We start from the raw sequence: 18,040 nt of genomic DNA, 5'->3' as shown, positions 1-18,040 counted from the left end.
CGCGTAAGCGTACGCGTAATGTCGGTCCGGGCTGCTTCATCCAACAATACCGTCGAATCAAAGTATCACATGCTCGTAAGCAGTATGACTAGTATCGCCCACAACTCACTTGTGTTCTACTCATGCATACAACATATACGCATAAACCTGGCTCGGATGCCACCGTTGGGGAACGTAGTAATTTCAAAAAAAATCCTACGCACACGCAAGATCATGGTGATGCATAGCAACGAGAGGGGAGAGTGTTGTTCACGTACCCTCGTAGACCAAAAGCGGAAGCGTTATGACAACGCAGTTGATGTAGTCGTACGTCTTCACGATTGACCGATCCTAGTACCAAACGTACAACATCTCCGCGATCTGCACACGTTCAGCTCGGTGACGTCCCATGAACTCACGATCCAGTAGAGCTTTGAGGGAGAGCTCCGTCAGCACGACGGCGTGATGACGGTGATGATGAGGTTACCGGCGCAGGGCTTCACCTAAGCACTACGACGATATGACCGAGGTGGATTATGGTGGAGGGGGGCACCGCACACGGCTAAGAGATCAATGATCAACTTGTGTGTCTATGGGTTGCCCCCTCCCCCGTATATAAAGGAGAGGAGGAGGGGAGGGCCGGCCCACTACTATGGCGCGCCATGGGGAGTCCTACTCCCACCGGGAGTAGGATTCCCCCCCCCTTCCATGTAGTAGGAGTAGGAGAGAAGGAAGGGGAGGAGAGGGTGAAGGAAAGAGGGGGGCCGGCCCCACCCAATTCGGATTGGGCTAGGGGGCGCGCCCTCCACCTTTTCCCTTCCTCTCCTCTATTCCACTATGGCCCAATAAGGCCCATATACTCCCCGGGGGGTTCCGGTAACCTCCCGGTACTCCGGTAAATGCCCGATATCACCCGGAACCATTCCGATGTCCAAATATAGGCTTCCAATATATCGATCTTTATGTGTCGACCATTTCGAGACTCCTCTTCATGTCCGTGATAATATCCGGGACTCCGAACTACCTTCGGTACATCAAAATACATAAACTCATAATACCGATCGTCACCGAACGTTAAGCGTGCGGACCCTACGGGTTCGAGAACTATGTAGACATGACCGAGACTCATCTCCGGTCAATAACCAATAGCGGAACCTGGATGCTCATATTGGTGCCTACATATTCTACGAAGATCTTTACCGGTCAAACCGCACAACAACATACGTTGTTCCCTTTGTCATCGGTATGTTACTTGCCCGAGATTCGATCGTCGGTATCTCAATACCTAGTTTAATCTCGTTACCGGCAAGTCTCTTTACTCGTTCCGTAATGCATCATCCTGCAACTAACTCATTAGTTGCATTGCTTGCAAGGCTTATAGTGATGTGCATTACCGAGAGGGCCCAGAGATACCTCTCAGACAATCGGAGTGACAAATCCTAATCTCGATCTATGCCAACTCAACAAGTACCATCGGAGACACCTGTAGAGCACCTTTATAATCACCCAGTTAGGTTCTGACGTTTGGTAGCACACAAAGTGTTCCTCCGGTATTCGAGAGTTGCATAATCTCATAGTCATAGGAACATGTATAAGTCATGAAGAAAGCAATAGCAATATACTAAACGATCAAGTGCTAAGCTAACGGAATGGGTCAAGTCAATCACATCATTCTCTAATGATGTGATCCCGTCAATCAAATGACAACTCATGTCTATGGTTAGGAAATTGAACCATCTTTGATTCAACGAGCTAGTCAAGTAGAGGCATACTAGTGACACTCTATTTGTCTATGTATTCACACATGTACTAAGTTTCCGGTAAATACAATTCTAGCATGAATAATAAACATTTATCATGATATAAGAAAATATAAATAACAATTTTATTATTGCCTCTAGGGCATATTTCCTTCAGGATTGTGCATGCAGACGATGACACGCCTTGACCGACGTCCATGGGTGTTCATCCATCACGCCTTTGACCGCCTAGTCATCGCTATCTCTCGGATCTCCTCGGCACAGGGAAAAGGAGGCTGGTCGAGAGCTCGCCGGAGCACGGCTGCACGCGTGGAGGTGGTGGGGAGGAAGAGCGCGACGAGGGAGATGCTTCGTTCCCGCCGTTGTGGTCCTCACTCGTCGTGGTGCTTGTGCGGGAGGAAGGGGATAAACCGGGGCTATTTTCATCCAGAATCGATTGTGGCTGCTAATACGCACTACAATATGGAATATGCCAAGAAAACTTATGCGCACTACAATCTGGAATGGAGGGAGTAGCAAATATGTTCTAGTTGTTCTCTTTTACCGCCCATAGGTTTTTGTATCAAATCTTTCTTGAACTGTTTATGAGTTACTCGATGCCAAAAAAAAATTGATGCATTTGAACAAACTCATAAACATGGTCGGATTATGATTTGGAAGTTTGATAGGATCAATTATATTATCAAATTCAAGAGCCGAGGCAACACCCTCACTTTCATCCTTGACGAACATATTGTGCATGATCACATAACATGTCATCACCTCTCACAAGGTCTCCGGATCCCATAATTTAGCAGGTAAAAAAAAATGTAAAACGGGTCTAGAGAACTACAAATACCCTCTCGGCATTCTTTTTAGCTGCTTCTTGTTTTTTGGCAAGATGAGACTTTTTTGACCAGCTGGTTTAGAGGTGATCGGTATATACCGTCAACCATGGTCATTGACGGTATAGCTGCAAATAGGAGCTTTTCAAATGTAATAATACCTGTGCTTCCTCCAAATCGACGCCTGCGCGGGCGGCCCAAATTTGAGCCGGCTGACCGGCGCCTAGCGCTTTCTGGCTGCGATATCCACGCCGCCACCTTGGTAAGCCTGCTGAATCGTTCAACGACATGTCTTAATGAGCGAGTGAATCCAGGCCGTTGAATTCGGAAAATGATCTGACCGTGCATGGTACCAAACCCGTCCCGGGGCAACGTGGACCGCTTGTCGCTTCACGATTTTTCTCTCCACTCTTCTTTCTCTTCTCTCTATTCCAGCAGAGAAGACTGGTTCTGTTTGCATGTACGCGTGCGACGTCCGATGCATGATAGCGACGACTGGTCGCCTATGCATCGCTGCGCTTAGTTACCTCGGGAGGGGAAGAAAAATCAAAAGAATCAGCTTCAGCCACGTCCGATCGTACGTCCGTCGGTCGGCGTGGTTGGTAAGACGGGCGGTGCGGATTTGCAGCGGGCACGGAATGGATCATAATATATGACAGATATAGACTTTTTTTTTTGCGATTGACAGATATAGACATTATAAGGAGACACGACACACCACACCACAACTGCAAAGCCAGTTAAGCATCATGGACCAACTCGGAGTCGGAGTAGTCTCGGACAGTGTAGCGCAATGGCTTGTGGCCTCGCTCCTCGCCGCCGTCGCCTTCTTCCTCCTCACGCTGGTCAGACATGGCGGCAAGCAGGGTCGCCTCCCCCCGAGCCCCATGGCACTTCCGTTCATCGGCCACCTCCACCTCATCCGCCCGCCTCCCCACCGCGCCTTCGACCGCATCATTAACCGCTACGGCCCGCTCGTGTACCTCCGCCTTGGCCCCTCCACCCACTGCGTCGTCATCGGCTCTGCCGACGTCGCCCGCGACGTCCTCAAGTTCGAGGGCAGCATCCCGGAGCGCCCGCTCACGGCGGTCACGCGGCACCTCGCCTACGACTCGGCCGGCTTCGCCTTCGCGCCCTACGGCCCGCACTGGCGCTTCATGAAGCGCCTCTGCATGTCGGAGCTGCTCGGCCCGCGCACCATCGAGCAGCTGCGCCCCGTCCGCGCCGCCGAGCTCGCGGGCGTCATGCGCGCGGCGGCGGAGGCGGCCGCCAAGGGCGAGACCGTGGACATGAGCAGGCAGCTCATCCGCATGTCCAACAACGCCATCATGAGGATGGTGGCGAGCGCGCTGCCCGGCGACATGGCCGACACGGCTCGGGACTGCGCCAAGAAGGTGGCGGAGCTGGTGGGCGCGTTCAACTTGGAGGACTACGTGGCGCTGTGCCGCGGCTGGGACCTGCAGGGGCTCGACCGGAAGACGCGCGACGTGCGCGACAGGTTCGACGCGCTGCTCGAATCCATGATCAGGACCAAGGAGAAGGAGCGGCGTGAGGAAGCAGACGAGACCAAGACCAAGGCCAAGGACTTGCTTGACATTCTCATGGACGCGGCGGCCGACCCGGCCGCCGAGGTCAAGCTCACCCGGGACAACATCAAGGCGTTCATCATCGTGAGTGCTCCACTCTGTTCTCATGGATTAAATTGACTTGAGTGCAGTCTCTGATAGTGGTTACTAACAATCTACAATGAAACAGGACATCTTCACTGCCGGGTCGGACACGACAGCCACCACCGTGGAGTGGATGCTGGCAGATCTGCTCAACCACCCGGACTGCCTGCAGAAGCTGCGGGCGGAGCTGGATGCCGTGGTGGGCAGGTCCCGGGTGGTGGGCGAGCCGGACGTGGCCCAGATGCCATACCTGCAGGCGGTGCTCAAGGAGACCCTGCGGCTGCGGCCGCCGGCGGTGTTCGCGCAGCGGGAGGCGATCGAGCCCATACACGTCCGTGGGTACACCATCCCTGTCAAGACGTCGGTCTTCTTCAACATCTTCTCCATCGGGCGCGACGCGGCGTACTGGGAGGAGCCGCTCGAGTTCCGGCCGGAGCGGTTCATGCCCGGCGGCGCCGGCGAGGCCGTGGACCCCAAGGGGCAGCACATGCAGCTCATGCCGTTCGGGAGCGGGCGGCGCGCCTGCCCCGGCATGGGGCTGGCCATGCAGGCCGTGCCGGCGTTCCTGGCCGCGCTGGTGCAGTGTTTCGACTGGGAGGTGCCAAATCCGCCGCTGGACATGGAGGAGGAGGCGGGGCTGGTCACCGCGAGGAAGCAGCCGCTCGTGCTCCTGCCCACGCAGCGCCTCCATCCACTGCCCCTTCCTTAAATGCTTCCATGCATCCGTCCATGGACCCTGGGTCCTAGATCCCGATTGTATCACGTACTCCTTCCACAAATGCTTCGGTGCATCAACACGAAAGCAATTCTACCAATGCATGGCATGGTTGCTTTGAGATTCATGCTACCTACCCATTTTTTTAAGGTTTTTTCGTCTTGTTTGTGTCCTAAGAGGATCTGCAACAGCAGAAAAATGCCCTTTGATTCTCGGATGTATATACACTCTGTATGGTCTTTTCCTTAATAATTCAGAAAATATAAATAAAATTCTGTAACACTCTTTGTGGAATAAAATTGACTTTCTTTTGCACTAGTATATAAATTTTTTACGAAGAAAAAAATTGTTGATTTCAAGACAATTTTTTTGCTACCTACTCCCTCCGGTCCAAAATAAGTGTCTCTGATTTTTTTTGACAGGAAATAAGTGTCTCTAATTTACTACAACAGGAATACAAGTTAATGTTGACTCGTATTTGGCCTCAAATTTTTCTTTTTCCGGAAGTCAACAGTTACTTTTTGCATATAGGGTGTATATACACTCACAAACCAAACGTCTATATCCTCCATCAACAACCCTATATAGCCCCGCAAAAAAACCCTATATAGAGCAGCTATCAGAAAACATATTTTGCATCAGTCATACCAAACAATGAGCTCTAGCAGCTACCCCGAACTTATATTTTTGTGGTCCTGTCTTTGGGCTGCTCAAAAAACCAGCCCCAAGTGATGTAAATTTACATCACACACACGACTGCCCAAATGCAAAAACGGCAGCGTGACGCCCCAATCGTCAGCTGAAACTTCACACATGCAGTCGCCCTGCCTCTGCTCTTCCACCACCGCCATGAATGCCATGGAACACACCTTCAGTGCTATTGTGACCACCGCACCTCGGACGGTGGTTCCCGCCGCCGCAGCTGCCTCGAAGTCGAAGGCCGCCGTTCGCCGCATCGTCTTTGCAGACCCACGAGCCACTACTCGCAACAGAAGGTGCTGCGATGGGCCACCTGCACTGCCATTGCACCCGCCGTTGCGCTGAAGACGAATGCCCCATTTAAGCCACGTGGTGGCTAATACGTCCATTCTGCATCATGTTTTCCTACAGCTATTTATATTGTTTTCAACTTATATTTCAGTTTTAGATGCAATTCTAATGCCCTTTCTCTCTTAATTTGCAAGTTTAATCACAAGAGCGAGATTGCCGGCAGCTGCAATTATGACTTGAAAAAAGCTACAATGGAGATAGCTATCATCCAGAGCTCAAAATGACCTGAAAATTTATGGAGCTACGCTGCAGTAACCATCACGCCACCTTGCCTGATCTGTCAACTTACATTTTTTCCTTTGTTTTCTTATTTCTTCTTTCCTTTTTCCTTTTTTCCTTTTTTCCCTTTTCCTTCTTTTGGTTTTTGTTTTTGTTTATTCTTTTTCTTTTCTTCTTCCTGGTTCGACGATTTGTTTCAAATTTGTGAGCTTTTTCCTTCAAAATTGAAGAACTTTTTCTCGAATTCAATGAACTTCAACTCACGACTAATTTTCAAATTCTCAAATAAAATTGAAAAGAAGCTGTCTTTTTAAGACTTAGATTTTATGTACGCGGAAAATTCTCAAATAAAATTGAAAACGTGGGTACACGCTTGGACTTGAACCTGCACGTGCTGCGATTAGCAGCGTTTGCATAACCACTCGACTAACTGATTTTTGATGATTAGTATGCACAGTTAGCTCTATATATAATATGGACAGTAGGAATAAAATAGAAACTAAAACGGGAAAAGCTGTGCAAAAAAGGGATAGCCCCGGTTCAAACCTATGACCGCCTGACTAGCTCGCCGCGTGTGCAGTTAAAGAGATATACACAATTTGTCTTCTGCATTCTTCTTTTTTTTCTATGTAAGAAAATAACTTATATTCTAGATAAACTTTTCAGACAAATCAACTAAACTTTTGTTTGAATTCGAATAATATTATATTTGAAAATCTAGATAAAAGAAAATATAGTCCGGAATTAAAGTACATTTTTTTTGGACAAATCAACTAATTTTTTGTTTAAATCCGACTACTTTTAACTTAAAAAATCTGGTGCAGAATGAATGCACATCTTTTTTGGGAAAAATCAGCAGAATTTGTGTTCGAATTAAAATAATTTTAAGTTTTTAAATCTAGATAAAGGAAGATATAGATCAGAATGCATGTACGTAAGTTTTTCGGACAAATCAACTACTTTTTCTGAATTTGATTATTACATTTTTTTTAAACTAGATAAATAAAGATATAGTGCAGAATAAATGTACGTGAGTTTCTTTCAGGCAAATCAGGGGAAATTTTGTTTGAGTTCGAATAATTTTAAATTTGAAAAATCAAGATAAAAGAAAATATAGTTCAGTGGATTTGTCCAAAAGAAATTTAAAATTTGAAAAAAAATTGATCGCTCAAACAGGATGATCCCACTCTCCCCGTGATAATATGCATATGTCATGGGGAATTTCTATTCCCCGTGTATTTCTTAAATAGAAGAATATTAGCAACAACATACACAAGAACATTTCTATTCCCCGCATGAACATTTTTAAAATGCAACTTACATTTTTAATTACACAACTATTTTTTACAATGTTTAATTTTGTTAAATTGTCACATACTTTTTTTTGCAACGTATGAACATTTTTAAACGTCACAAACAACAAAATATAAGTTGTTTTCTTACATCAATCTATTCCTGCGGGGAATAACACGACGTTTAGTTTTCGTTTATTCCTTTGTTGGGCCGAGTGAACATTGTATTGAAGAATATTGCGTTTGTTAATTAGACATGAATTTATTCTTGGTCGAATGTCTAGCGTAGTTATCTTTTAGTGTGGAGGGGAGGACGTCGGTTCGATTCCCTTGGAGCTATATTTTTTATTCCTCTTTCTTGAAAGACACCATGTGCATAATTAAATCAAAATCAAGGGTGTTTTTTGCAAAAGAAAGATAATGCGTGGCTCACCCAATGCCTCACCACTCACTCCACTGACATGTTGGCCATATTCATGCTGACACGCTACGACGAGATACGACTGGATACGGAAGAAGTGACGGTATCTGCACACATAGGTAAGTTATGCGACCACAATGACGTATTTTGCAACTTTTAGCACTAAAGTGAATATTAGATGCAAGTTCTATGACTGCTACCGATATTACCTCTATAAAAAATGTTCTTGATGTATACAAAAATGTAGAATGTGTATGGAAGAAGTAGACATAAAAATACATGTTTTCAAAAAATGTTAATCTTGAATTTAGAAAATGTTAAACAGGTATATATAAAATGTTCCTAATGCATGAAAAAATGTATAATGTTTATAGGAAAAGTGGGCATAAAAGTACATATGTTGAAAAAATGTTAATCACGTATTTTTAAATGATAAACGTGTATAAAAAATGGTTCCGATTTATACCTAAAATGTACAATGTGCATGGAAAGAATAAACATTAAAAATATAAGTTTCAAAAAATGTTAATTGCATATTTGGTAAATATTAAACATATATATATATATATATATATATATATATATATATATATATATATATATATATATATATATATTGTTCCTAGTGTATATGAAAAATTTACAAAGAAAACAAGGAAAGCCTATAAAAATGGAAAAAGAAACAAAAAACAAAGGAAACAAAGAAAGAAAGAACAGTAAAAGCCAAAAAAGAAAAAAAGAAAGAAAGAAAGAAAAGGTCAAAACTGTGAAAGGAACGAAGAAAAATGATAAAAAACTGAAAACAAAATAAAATGAATGAAGAAGAAATGAAAATAAAATGAAATTAAAAGATTATAAAAAATGTTCTTCATGTAGAACTCAGATCGAATGACTCTATGAAATTACGTCGATACTTTCACATGTTATGGGTAACATAGGAGACATCCTTATTTCCCCCGAGAGTTTCAATTACCACTGCTTAGTTTTTAATTTGCCTCTGACCATTAAATTAAATGTAAATAATCCGTAGGTAGAAGAGAGTGACAGCCCTAACATGCCGGGCCATACGCTCGAGCCCTTCAAGCGAGACAGATGCTAGTCTCGCTATGAGGGAGATATAGCATTCGCGCACCCCTGCCTCCTAGCTGATGTGGCCCCGTTATTAGGTTTCCTTCTTTTTGCGGCTAGGCCGTGTTGTGAGGGTAGTGTGTCTTAACAAACTTGAGTATACCGCCACAGTGCCACTTCACAACGGTGAGCCATACTACACATACCGGAACAACTTCCATCACGCCAAAAAAAAAACCTAGCTAAGTTACTTTCTAAATTAGTGTAAGAAATATTTGGTCCTTTTTTCTACAAACTGAAAAGGTTTTTCATGTTTGTGGGAATATAAATTGAAAAGTTGGTCATCGCAGGCGTGCACGACGACGGCTACACGTGCGATGCAGGAGGCATCGGCAGCAGGAATTGGACGCTCCTAACCCAGCCGCCTCCTCCCCAATTAGTGTTTCTCTGCTTTCCATCAGCGTCGCCGCCGGACCACCTCGTCTCCGGTGGCCTTAGGGCCATATGGGGCGTGATGGATCCCGGCTTGCCATCGGGAGGGCTCTATTTTTAGATATGTCTTTGAGATTTGTTAGTGTTTGTGTCCTGCTCAGGAGAATAAGGTTCTCCCCGCCGTCGAGCCCCCGTTTCGGTGGTGCGTCCAGGGGCGGAGGCAGGATTGGAGCTTAAACCGGGCCGAACATGGTGATTCTCACTTAGAGAGGACCAAAAAAGCTAATTTTGTCTAAACATCATGTCTAAACTAGCCTTAAGTACAAAATCATTCGTATTGTACAATGCCATAGGGGGCCAGGGCCCCTGCTGGTCCTCCCTAGCTCCGCCACTGGGTGCGTCTAGTATTGTTGATGGACGTGTGGAGGAGTGTCTCCGGCGTCCTTGGTGGATTTGATTTGTTCATCGTCCGTCTACGTTCGTCTGTCTTCATGTTGGATCCTTCCGATTTGTGCTACTCTTTTTGCTGTTCTGGCACGCCGGTCCTATAGGGCCTTAGCACGACGACTTCCCGACTGTCTACTACAACAAATTTTGCCCGACTCTGGTGAGGGAGAGGCGATGACTACGACGCGCCTTCGGCTCGCTTCAGTGTTATAGTCGTCGCTAGGTGGTCTATGAATCTGGATGTAATTTCTATTATTTCTTTGTTTACTGTACTGCCATGACTGAAAATGAACAGCTCATATGTTTTCCGAAAAAAAAAGTTAAATTTACGGGAAGCCAAGGTCGAGTGTCAAAGTTTACGGTGTAACAAAAATGTGTCTCAAGAGCGAACTCAAATTAAGGATGTTTCTCTTGATCGAAATTATGCACAGGTTGGCCAAGAGAGAGAGGTCCACAAAACGTTCTAAGAAACAAAGACATGTCGACGATTTTGTTGTTGTTGCTGCTGCTGCTAGCTAGCAGCAGTCATGCATTAATGGAGTGCACGCGGATGCATCCTCCAGCGCTCACCCGCAGGCTTGGGGCACATTGGCCACGCCTTGCCTTTCGAGCTCGCCCATGACGCTCCCCAACGAAGGGGGCTTCAGACCCAGAGGCAGTGGCAGCCACGGTTTGGATAAAACATCACCAATGGCCGCGTCTATGCTCTCATTTGACTGCAAAAACCACAACAAGGTAGAGAGTGTTAACTAAAACTGGCTCAGCCACAGTGGTGCATGCAGTAGGATAAATGGAATTGTCGTGTATACACGTACTGGCTGTGCTTGTAGCTGGAGCTGCGAATCTTGTTGGTTCTTGCTCGCCAGCGCTGGCGCCGGGGAGGGGGGCGCATAGACTGGGCACGGCATGGCAACGGGCACAGGTGGAGCAGGAAATTTCTGGATCGGCAAAAGTATTCATCTCGTCAGTTTTTGGTAGAACAATTGCAAGGAAATGCCACAGCTTACATATCCGCGAACTGCTCACCGGTGTCATCGGCATTGCCATGCAAGGAGTCCCATGGGTCGGCATATACGCTGCGGGCCCCTGCACAAAGCGAACCAAAACAAAACGTAAGAAACAAGCGCGACGAGCCCACTACACAAGATTGCCATCGGTGGCTGGCACTACGTTTGCACGTACCCTCATGTAAGGGTGGTGCCAGAAAGCCGGGTCAGACGGCGGCGGCGGCGGGGGAGCCCACGCCGGCATCGGGGCGCGGGATATTGTGTGCCTCGGCCACATCGGCATCCGGGGCGAGTCCATCGTAGGGTGACCCCAGACGTGCAACGGCCGAGCGTAGTGCTGCATGGCTGCCGGTGAAGGAGGGGGAGGAGGAGGAGGAGGGTGCGCCGGCGCGAAGCCGATGGTTGGCACGGTCCACATGTTCGAGTCCTGCCTCTTCACGGCCGCGGCCGGCCCGCCGGCGGCGTACATCTGTCGTCGTTGGGTCCAGCTCGCCGCCTCCGCCTCCCGCGCAATCATGTGCTTCCGGTGAGACCGGTACTTCTGCAACCATATAGAGAACACTAATTAATATATCGGCAGATAGTATAACCATTTTTCAGTTGCCCATAGTATAACCATTTTTCAGTTGCCCTAGAAATAGCAGGTTCATATTTCAGTATCCATACGTTCAATTTTTGTGTGCCAATATCTATATGGTATAGTATGTTGTTGTCATGCCAAAAAGTTGGCTAGCAAAACAAATTGTTGAGGTTGTGATGAGTAGACCAAGGCTTCGCTTCTGGTGAATGAGCACCCAATAGTGGGAGAGACTTACAGTTCAATCCGTGAACCTATACAACTATATATAGGAGTAGATGATAAAACTGATGATGGGGTCTACCTACTAGCGGGAGAGAGAAACGGAGGACACACAATAGTTCAACAATGTGTAACAACGGTTTCTCTATCTGACACTTTTGCCCTGTGATGTTACATGCATTTCACCGGACATGGATATATGTTGTATGGCTAGTGAACGACATGCACTATTACTTGAATTCTGAACTAGAACAGTGACACTTTTGTGTGAGTCATAATTCAAAGTAGCTAGCTCTATATATCTGCACCCTTTTTGCTAGCTTGAACTATGCATATCCTCTTCTTCTAGCTATTTCATATTATTCTGTACCTGATTGTGAATTACGTACAAATAGAGAGATGTGCAACTTTGGATTGCTTCATATCGATCTTTTCCTTGATTCAGAGTTTTTCTTTTGTTGGTCTATTAAACTAGGTTCTCAATCCTAGTAGTGCTAGTACAGCCATCGAAGCCTAATTGAGTTTAGACTTTAGAGATAGAAGTTAGAACTATCTATATTATTTACGTTTCAAATTTCAAGTTTCATGCCTGCACGCACCTGCAAATGGCTTGCTATGTTGTGCCGAGTGAGTGAGTTGATCCCCATGATCTCCAAAATCCTAGACGGCACTGCCTTGTCGATGCCGAGCTGCTCTACGGCCTGCACGAACCTCCGGTGCAGCTCCGGCGTCCAGTCCACCTGCAGAGAGGGCACGCCATTAATACCACACGGTGCAAACCTAAGAAGTACCTTCTACATATGACTAATAAGAAGCATGAACGCACCTTGGCTTTCTTCTTTCCGTGGGAGTTCTTGCTTGATGACTTGTGGCGGCTCTCGGCCTCCGTGGACGACGACGTTGTCGACGACGGCGATTTTGCGTCCGGCACAATGGGGCGGTCGCCGCCGCCCATGTTTTCGCCCACCTCGGCTTGATTGCACCCTCGCTTCTCGTCTCCTAGTCCTACCGCCGTGTTGTCTACGCCGATGACACCACTGGCTGGACTGACCGAACCGACGTCCTCCACGGCAGCCAAGAGCTCGGCGCAGGGCACCTGCTGGTCCTGAAACTCCTCGACGCCCGCGGCCGCCGCCTCCAGATCGGTGAAGATGTCGGCGGGGTCGACCTCCAGGTCCGGCAGCGCGTCGCCGTCCTCTAGCCTGAGGAAGAAGTCCCCGAAGTCTATGTCATCGACGGTGAAGTCGAAGTCTATGTCCAGGTCCGCCACCACCGCTGCACCCCCAACCGTCTCCATGGGCGCGGCCTCGGCGCGCTGCTCGTCCGCGGCGGCGAGGCACCTCGCGGAGGACACGGCAAGCATGTCGGCCGCTCTAGCCACCACAGCCAGCTACGTACGTGCAAGTTCAGCTCAGCGCGGCGCAATGCGGCGGAAGCGACGGCACGTCAGGTCTCAGGCGCCTCCGCTGCTAGCTAACTAGCGCCGCAGGCCCGATTTGAGCGCTGAACTTACACCGGCATGCGGTTCGTGCGGCGGAGCTGTGCTGTGCCCGTTGCAATGGCGAGTATGTATGTATGTATTCTCCGGGCGGTATAAGGGGAGGTGGGAGGGCGGCTGTACGCCACAAGCTCGCGAAGATTTGCCGGATTCGTTTGATGGGTGGGCTTGTCCGTGAGCGCGAGTGCAGCTTGGTCGCTTCCGCGAATTATTGCGGGCAGTGTGTGGGTGAGCCTTTTTTGAGCCAGGCCTATTTCCCGATTATTTCGTTTGCCGGTACCCAAAACTCGGAGAGGGCAAGGGCGTCGGAGAAGCGAACAAATACTGACAGTGGCTGCGTGTATATCGGCTGGAGACTGCCGCGCACGCTGTCGCTGCCCATGGATGGGAGAGAGGAACAGGACCAGTGGGGGCAGGGGCCGTGTGTGTTTGGAAGTGGACCGACCCGTTCAAATCACCGGTCATCCAGCCTTGCGCGCGTTAGATTTTTTTTTATCCAACATGCTATACTATCCCTCTAAATGAATATCGTATTAGTTGGTGGAGGTTCGTGTACTTCCTCCGCTCTACTCTGACAAATGGGACCAGGAAAAAGTAGGACGTGGGAGGGAGAATATCATGTGCTCTGGCTCCTTAGATGATACGGTGATACGAGTTTCTAGACCGCCAGATCTCAGATCGAACGACATCTGAAGGGCTACTGCACCTACACATGATTCACGAGCTTCGGATGTTTTTTTTTTGCTAAATGTTCAAAGTCCCCTATGAGCCTTTGGATCTGAGAGCCAACGTCTCCCAATAGCCCATATCACCGTATCATCTAAGATGCTGGAGCACTTGATATTTTTCCGGACACGGGAAGCCAGCAAGGTAGCAGGGTGTGTTTGGAAAATGATTTAAATAACAGGCTATAGCCCTGCTATAGCATTTTGAGCAAGGTGCCCCCTAAGTGACCGGCTATAAGAATTGTGTATAATCTTCCGAAAACATCTGAAATAGTCGACTATAATCTCGCTATAACTGATTTGGAGGACCGCCGCTATTTGGCATAGCCCGCTATTTTAAACAATGGATTGGATGAAGGGCTGCTAGGGCGGCGATCTCAATCTTAGGCCTTCAAAATGAGACGTAGTATAGCGTTGCCTAAGAGTATCTCCAACAGACTCTGTCTTCGCAATAAGTTCCATGTATTTGGGGAGTTGAGGTAAAAAGCATCCGTCGACACACTCGCATTCCTCAATAAATTAATGGCGCATCCCAATAATCGCCCCCTTCACTCCCAATATAATGGAAAAATTCACCCCTCTTAATAACACTCCCATTAATTGCCATGTCTGTGCGCTGCCATGGGAGACCACTGCACCATCCCCGGAGGCCCGTAGCCTGCTCGCCGCCCGCCACAGAACCCCATAGCCTGCCGCCGAAGACCATCGTGCTGCCCAACCGCAATCCGCTGATGCCGCCGAAGTACGTTGAGCCACCGAAGTCCGCTGAGCCACCACAAGAGAAAGAACAACATCACATTGACAAGTGGTACCTCAAAGTCCGTTTTAGTATTGCGAAAAAAATATTGGGGCTCTGAAAAGGCACCTCACTTGCAAACTAATGACCTGCAAGTACATAGGGCTGTTGTAGCACTTTCGTGATAAGTGAAGCGTCGGATTCACATGGAACAAATAGGAAGGAATTACAAACCCTGCAACTATGCTATCACTTACGTAGTTACGTACGCACCCAAACGGTAGTTTGGAAATAGCATACTTTAGTACGTTGCCAGGAACCCAAATTAAGAGCATCTCTAGCAGACCCCGTATAAGTGGTCAAACCCGCAAAATAACTGCTTTTTACAGTTTCAGTCAAAAAAACGGGCCCGAACAGACCCCTTAAAATCGTCCGACCCTTAAAATTTTTAAGGGGCACTGTGAACGCGAAGCCGAAGCCCTCATATCTACAGTTTTAAAGGCAACTTTGTCAGGGCCTGAATACCGGTCAACGTTGGCGGTTGAGGAATCTCTGCTCCCGCCAACACCATGAAGCTCGCCCGGCCGCTGCGCCTGTCCGCTCGATCGCCCGGCCGCCGCGCCCGTCCGCCGCCTGCCCGCCACGCCCGTCCGCGCTAGCTAGCTGTGAATCGATGCGAGCAAGCTAGCTAGCTAGCCCCGGCCGTGCCGCGGCGATGGAGGAACTAGCTAGCTCGCCCCTGGATGGATTTGAGCTGAGCTAGCTAGCTAGCTCACTCCTGGATGGATTCGAGCTGAGCTAGCTAGCTAGCTAGCTCTCGATCGATTCGAGCCCCGACGGAGGAGCTTGCTAGCTCCTCGATTGGCCGCTTCGTGCGCTTCGTATTTGGTCATCTGCGGCTTCGTTTTTTACCACTTCGTGTGCTATCCATCGGTTTCGTGGGAGCAAGCTAATGACCATGGACATGGACGAGAGGAAGAAGAAGACGTGGGGAAGGAATATAAGCGAATATTCCATTTTACAGTTTAAGTTTGAGGGGTCTGTTCTGCCGCAGTTAAAACCAACTCGTAAAAGAGCATATTCCGCGAATATCCTTTTATACGGGTCCGTTTTACGGGGTCTACCTCTACGGCCGTCCGCGCCGACCTGCAAAATCGTTTTTCCGCAAACTGCAAACGCGTTTTGCGGGTCGGCGGGATGCGGGGTCTGCCAGAGATGCTCTAAAGGGTAGCGTTTCCTCAAATTGAAAAGAACTCAACTGCCGCTCGCGAAACCCTCCCCCCCCGTGCCGCCACCCGTGAAGCGGCCGGGGCGGGCGCCCAGTGAAGGAAATATGCCCTAGAGGCAATAATAAAGTTATTATTTTATTTAATTATCTCATGATAAATGTTTATTCTTCATGCTAGAATTGAATTAACCGGAAACTTGATACATGTGTGAATACATAGACGAAACAAAGTGTCCCTAGTATGCCTCTACTAGACTAGCTCGTTAATCAAAGATGGTTAAGTTTCCTAACCATAGACATGTGTTGTCATTTGATGAACGAGATCACATCATTAGAGAATGATGTGATGGACAAGACCCATCCGTTAGCTTAGCATTATGATCGTTGAGTTTTATTGCTATTGCTTTTTTCATGACTTATACATGTTCCTCAGACTATGAGATTATGCAACTCCCGAATACCGGAGGAACACCTTGTGTGCTATCAAACGTCACAACGTACTGGGTGATTATAAAGATGCTCTACAGGTGTCTCCGAAGGTGTTTGTTGGGTTGGCATAGATCGAGATTAGGATTTGTCACTCCTTGTATCGGAGAGGTATCTCTGGGCCCTCTCGGTAATGCACATCACTATAAGCCTTGCAAGCAATGTGACTAATGAGTTAGTTGCGGGATGATGCATTACGGAACGAGTAAAGAGACTTGCCGGTAACGAGACTAAACTAGGCATGATGATACCGACGATTGAATCTCGGGTAAGTAACATACCGATGACAAAGGGAATGACGTATCTTGTTATGTGGTTTGACCGATAAAGAAATTCGTAGAATATTTAGGATCCAATATGAGCATCCAGGTTCCGCTATTGGTTATTGACCGGAGATGTGTCCCGGTCATGTCTACATAGTTCTCGAACCCGTAGGGTCCGCACGCTTAACGTTCGATGACGATATGTACTATGAGTTATGTGATTTGATGACCGAAGTTTGTTTGGAGTCCCGGATGAGATCACGGACATGCGAGGAGTCTCGAAATGGCCGAGAGGTAAAGATTCATATATAGGACGGTGGTATTTGGACACCGGAAGTGTTCCGGGTGATACCGGGTTACCGGAAGGGGTTCCGGGCAACCCCCGGCAAAGGTATGGGATTAATGGGCCAAGTAAGGGAACACACCAGCCCACAAGGGGTTGGTGCGCCCCCTATAGGGCCAGCCACGTGGGGAGAAAGGAAAAGGAGAGGAGGAAAAGGAAAGTATGAAGTAGGACTCCTACTTCCTTCCCCTCCCCCCTCTTTCCTTTCCCCCTTGTCCAAATATGGTAGGGGGGCCGAATTGGACTAGGGGCCCAAGTAGGATTCCTCCTACTTGGGCGCGCCCTAGGCTGCCTTCCCTCCCTCTCCCTCCTTTATATACGTGGGGAGGGCACCCCTAGAACACACATCAATTGTTCCTAGCCGTGTGCGGCACCCCCTCCACAGTTAACACCTCGGTCATATCGTCGTAGTGCTTAGGCGAAGCCCTGCGCCGGTAACTTCATCATCACCATCGCCACGTCGTCATGCCGACGGAACTCTCCATCATACTCAATTAGATCAAGAGCTAGAGGGACGTCATCGTGTTGAACGTGTGCTGAACACGGAGGTGCCGTACGTTCGGTACTTGGATCGGTTGGATCGTGAAGACGTTCGACTACATCAACCGCGTTACTAAATGCTTCCGCTTTCGGTCTACGAGGGTGCGTGGACACTCTCCCTGCTCATTGGTATGCATCTCCTAGATAGATCTTGCGTGATCGTAGGTAAATTTTTTGAAATACTGCGTTCCCCAACAGTGGCATCCGAGCCAGGTCTATGCGTAGATGTTATATGCATGAGTAGAACACAATGAGTTGTGAGCGATAATAGTCATACTGCTTACCAGCAACGCCTTACTTTGATTCGGCGGTATTGTTGGATGAAGCGGCCCGGACCGACATTACATGACCGCGTTCATGAGACTGGTTCTACCGACGTGCTTCGCACATAGGTGGCTGGCGGGTGTTTGTTTCTCCAACTTCAGTTGAATCGAGTTCGACTACGCCCAGTCCTTGTTGAAGGTTAAAACAGCACACTTGACGAAAAATCGTTGTGGTTTTGATGCGTAGGTAAGAACGGTTCTTGCTAGAAGCCCGT

General features: G+C 48.0%; 2 protein-coding genes across 2 annotated transcripts; one reads left to right on the top strand and one right to left on the bottom strand.

Annotated features, from left to right (window-relative positions):
• Positions 1-3,272: 3,272 nt before the first annotated feature.
• On the top strand, positions 3,273-5,247 carry LOC123169858 (cytochrome P450 93G2). Its single transcript, XM_044587723.1, has 2 exons — positions 3,273-4,233; positions 4,319-5,247. Exons 1-2 carry the CDS (start codon positions 3,313-3,315, stop codon positions 4,940-4,942), a joined length of 1,545 nt encoding a protein of 514 aa, XP_044443658.1. The 5' UTR covers positions 3,273-3,312; the 3' UTR covers positions 4,943-5,247.
• Positions 5,248-10,224: 4,977 nt separating this feature from the next.
• On the bottom strand, positions 10,225-13,277 carry LOC123168849 (probable transcription factor GLK1). The gene is made up of 6 exons (XM_044586710.1): positions 12,510-13,277; positions 12,283-12,423; positions 11,060-11,425; positions 10,904-10,963; positions 10,693-10,815; positions 10,225-10,593 (listed from the first exon to the last, which is right to left on the bottom strand). Exons 1-6 carry the CDS (start codon positions 13,044-13,046, stop codon positions 10,444-10,446), a joined length of 1,377 nt encoding a protein of 458 aa, XP_044442645.1. The 5' UTR covers positions 13,047-13,277; the 3' UTR covers positions 10,225-10,443.
• Between the last annotated feature and the right edge of the window lie 4,763 nt (positions 13,278-18,040).

The sequence above is a fragment of the Triticum aestivum genome, chromosome 7D, assembly GCF_018294505.1.
Source record: "Triticum aestivum cultivar Chinese Spring chromosome 7D, IWGSC CS RefSeq v2.1, whole genome shotgun sequence".
NCBI lineage: Eukaryota > Viridiplantae > Streptophyta > Magnoliopsida > Poales > Poaceae > Triticum > Triticum aestivum.
The sequence above is the reverse complement of the archived record's forward strand: the minus strand, read 5'-3'. Positions and strand labels throughout refer to the sequence as shown.

What these genes read in the sequence shown, in the direction of transcription:
- LOC123169858 (XM_044587723.1), top strand. Translation starts at nt 3,313, where the DNA reads ATGGACCAACTCGGAGTCGGAGTAGTCTCGGACAGTGTAGCGCAATGG. An exon ending in ACATCAAGGCGTTCATCATC is followed by an intron (nt 4,234 to 4,318) that starts GTGAGTGCTCCA and finishes ACAATGAAACAG; the next exon opens with GACATCTTCACTGCCGGGTC.
- LOC123168849 (XM_044586710.1), bottom strand. Translation starts at nt 13,046, where the DNA reads ATGCTTGCCGTGTCCTCCGCGAGGTGCCTCGCCGCCGCGGACGAGCAG. An exon ending in TGGCAATGCCGATGACACCG is followed by an intron (nt 10,816 to 10,903) that starts GTGAGCAGTTCG and finishes TTGCCGATCCAG; the next exon opens with AAATTTCCTGCTCCACCTGT. An exon ending in TCCAGCTACAAGCACAGCCA is followed by an intron (nt 10,594 to 10,692) that starts GTACGTGTATAC and finishes TGGTTTTTGCAG; the next exon opens with TCAAATGAGAGCATAGACGC.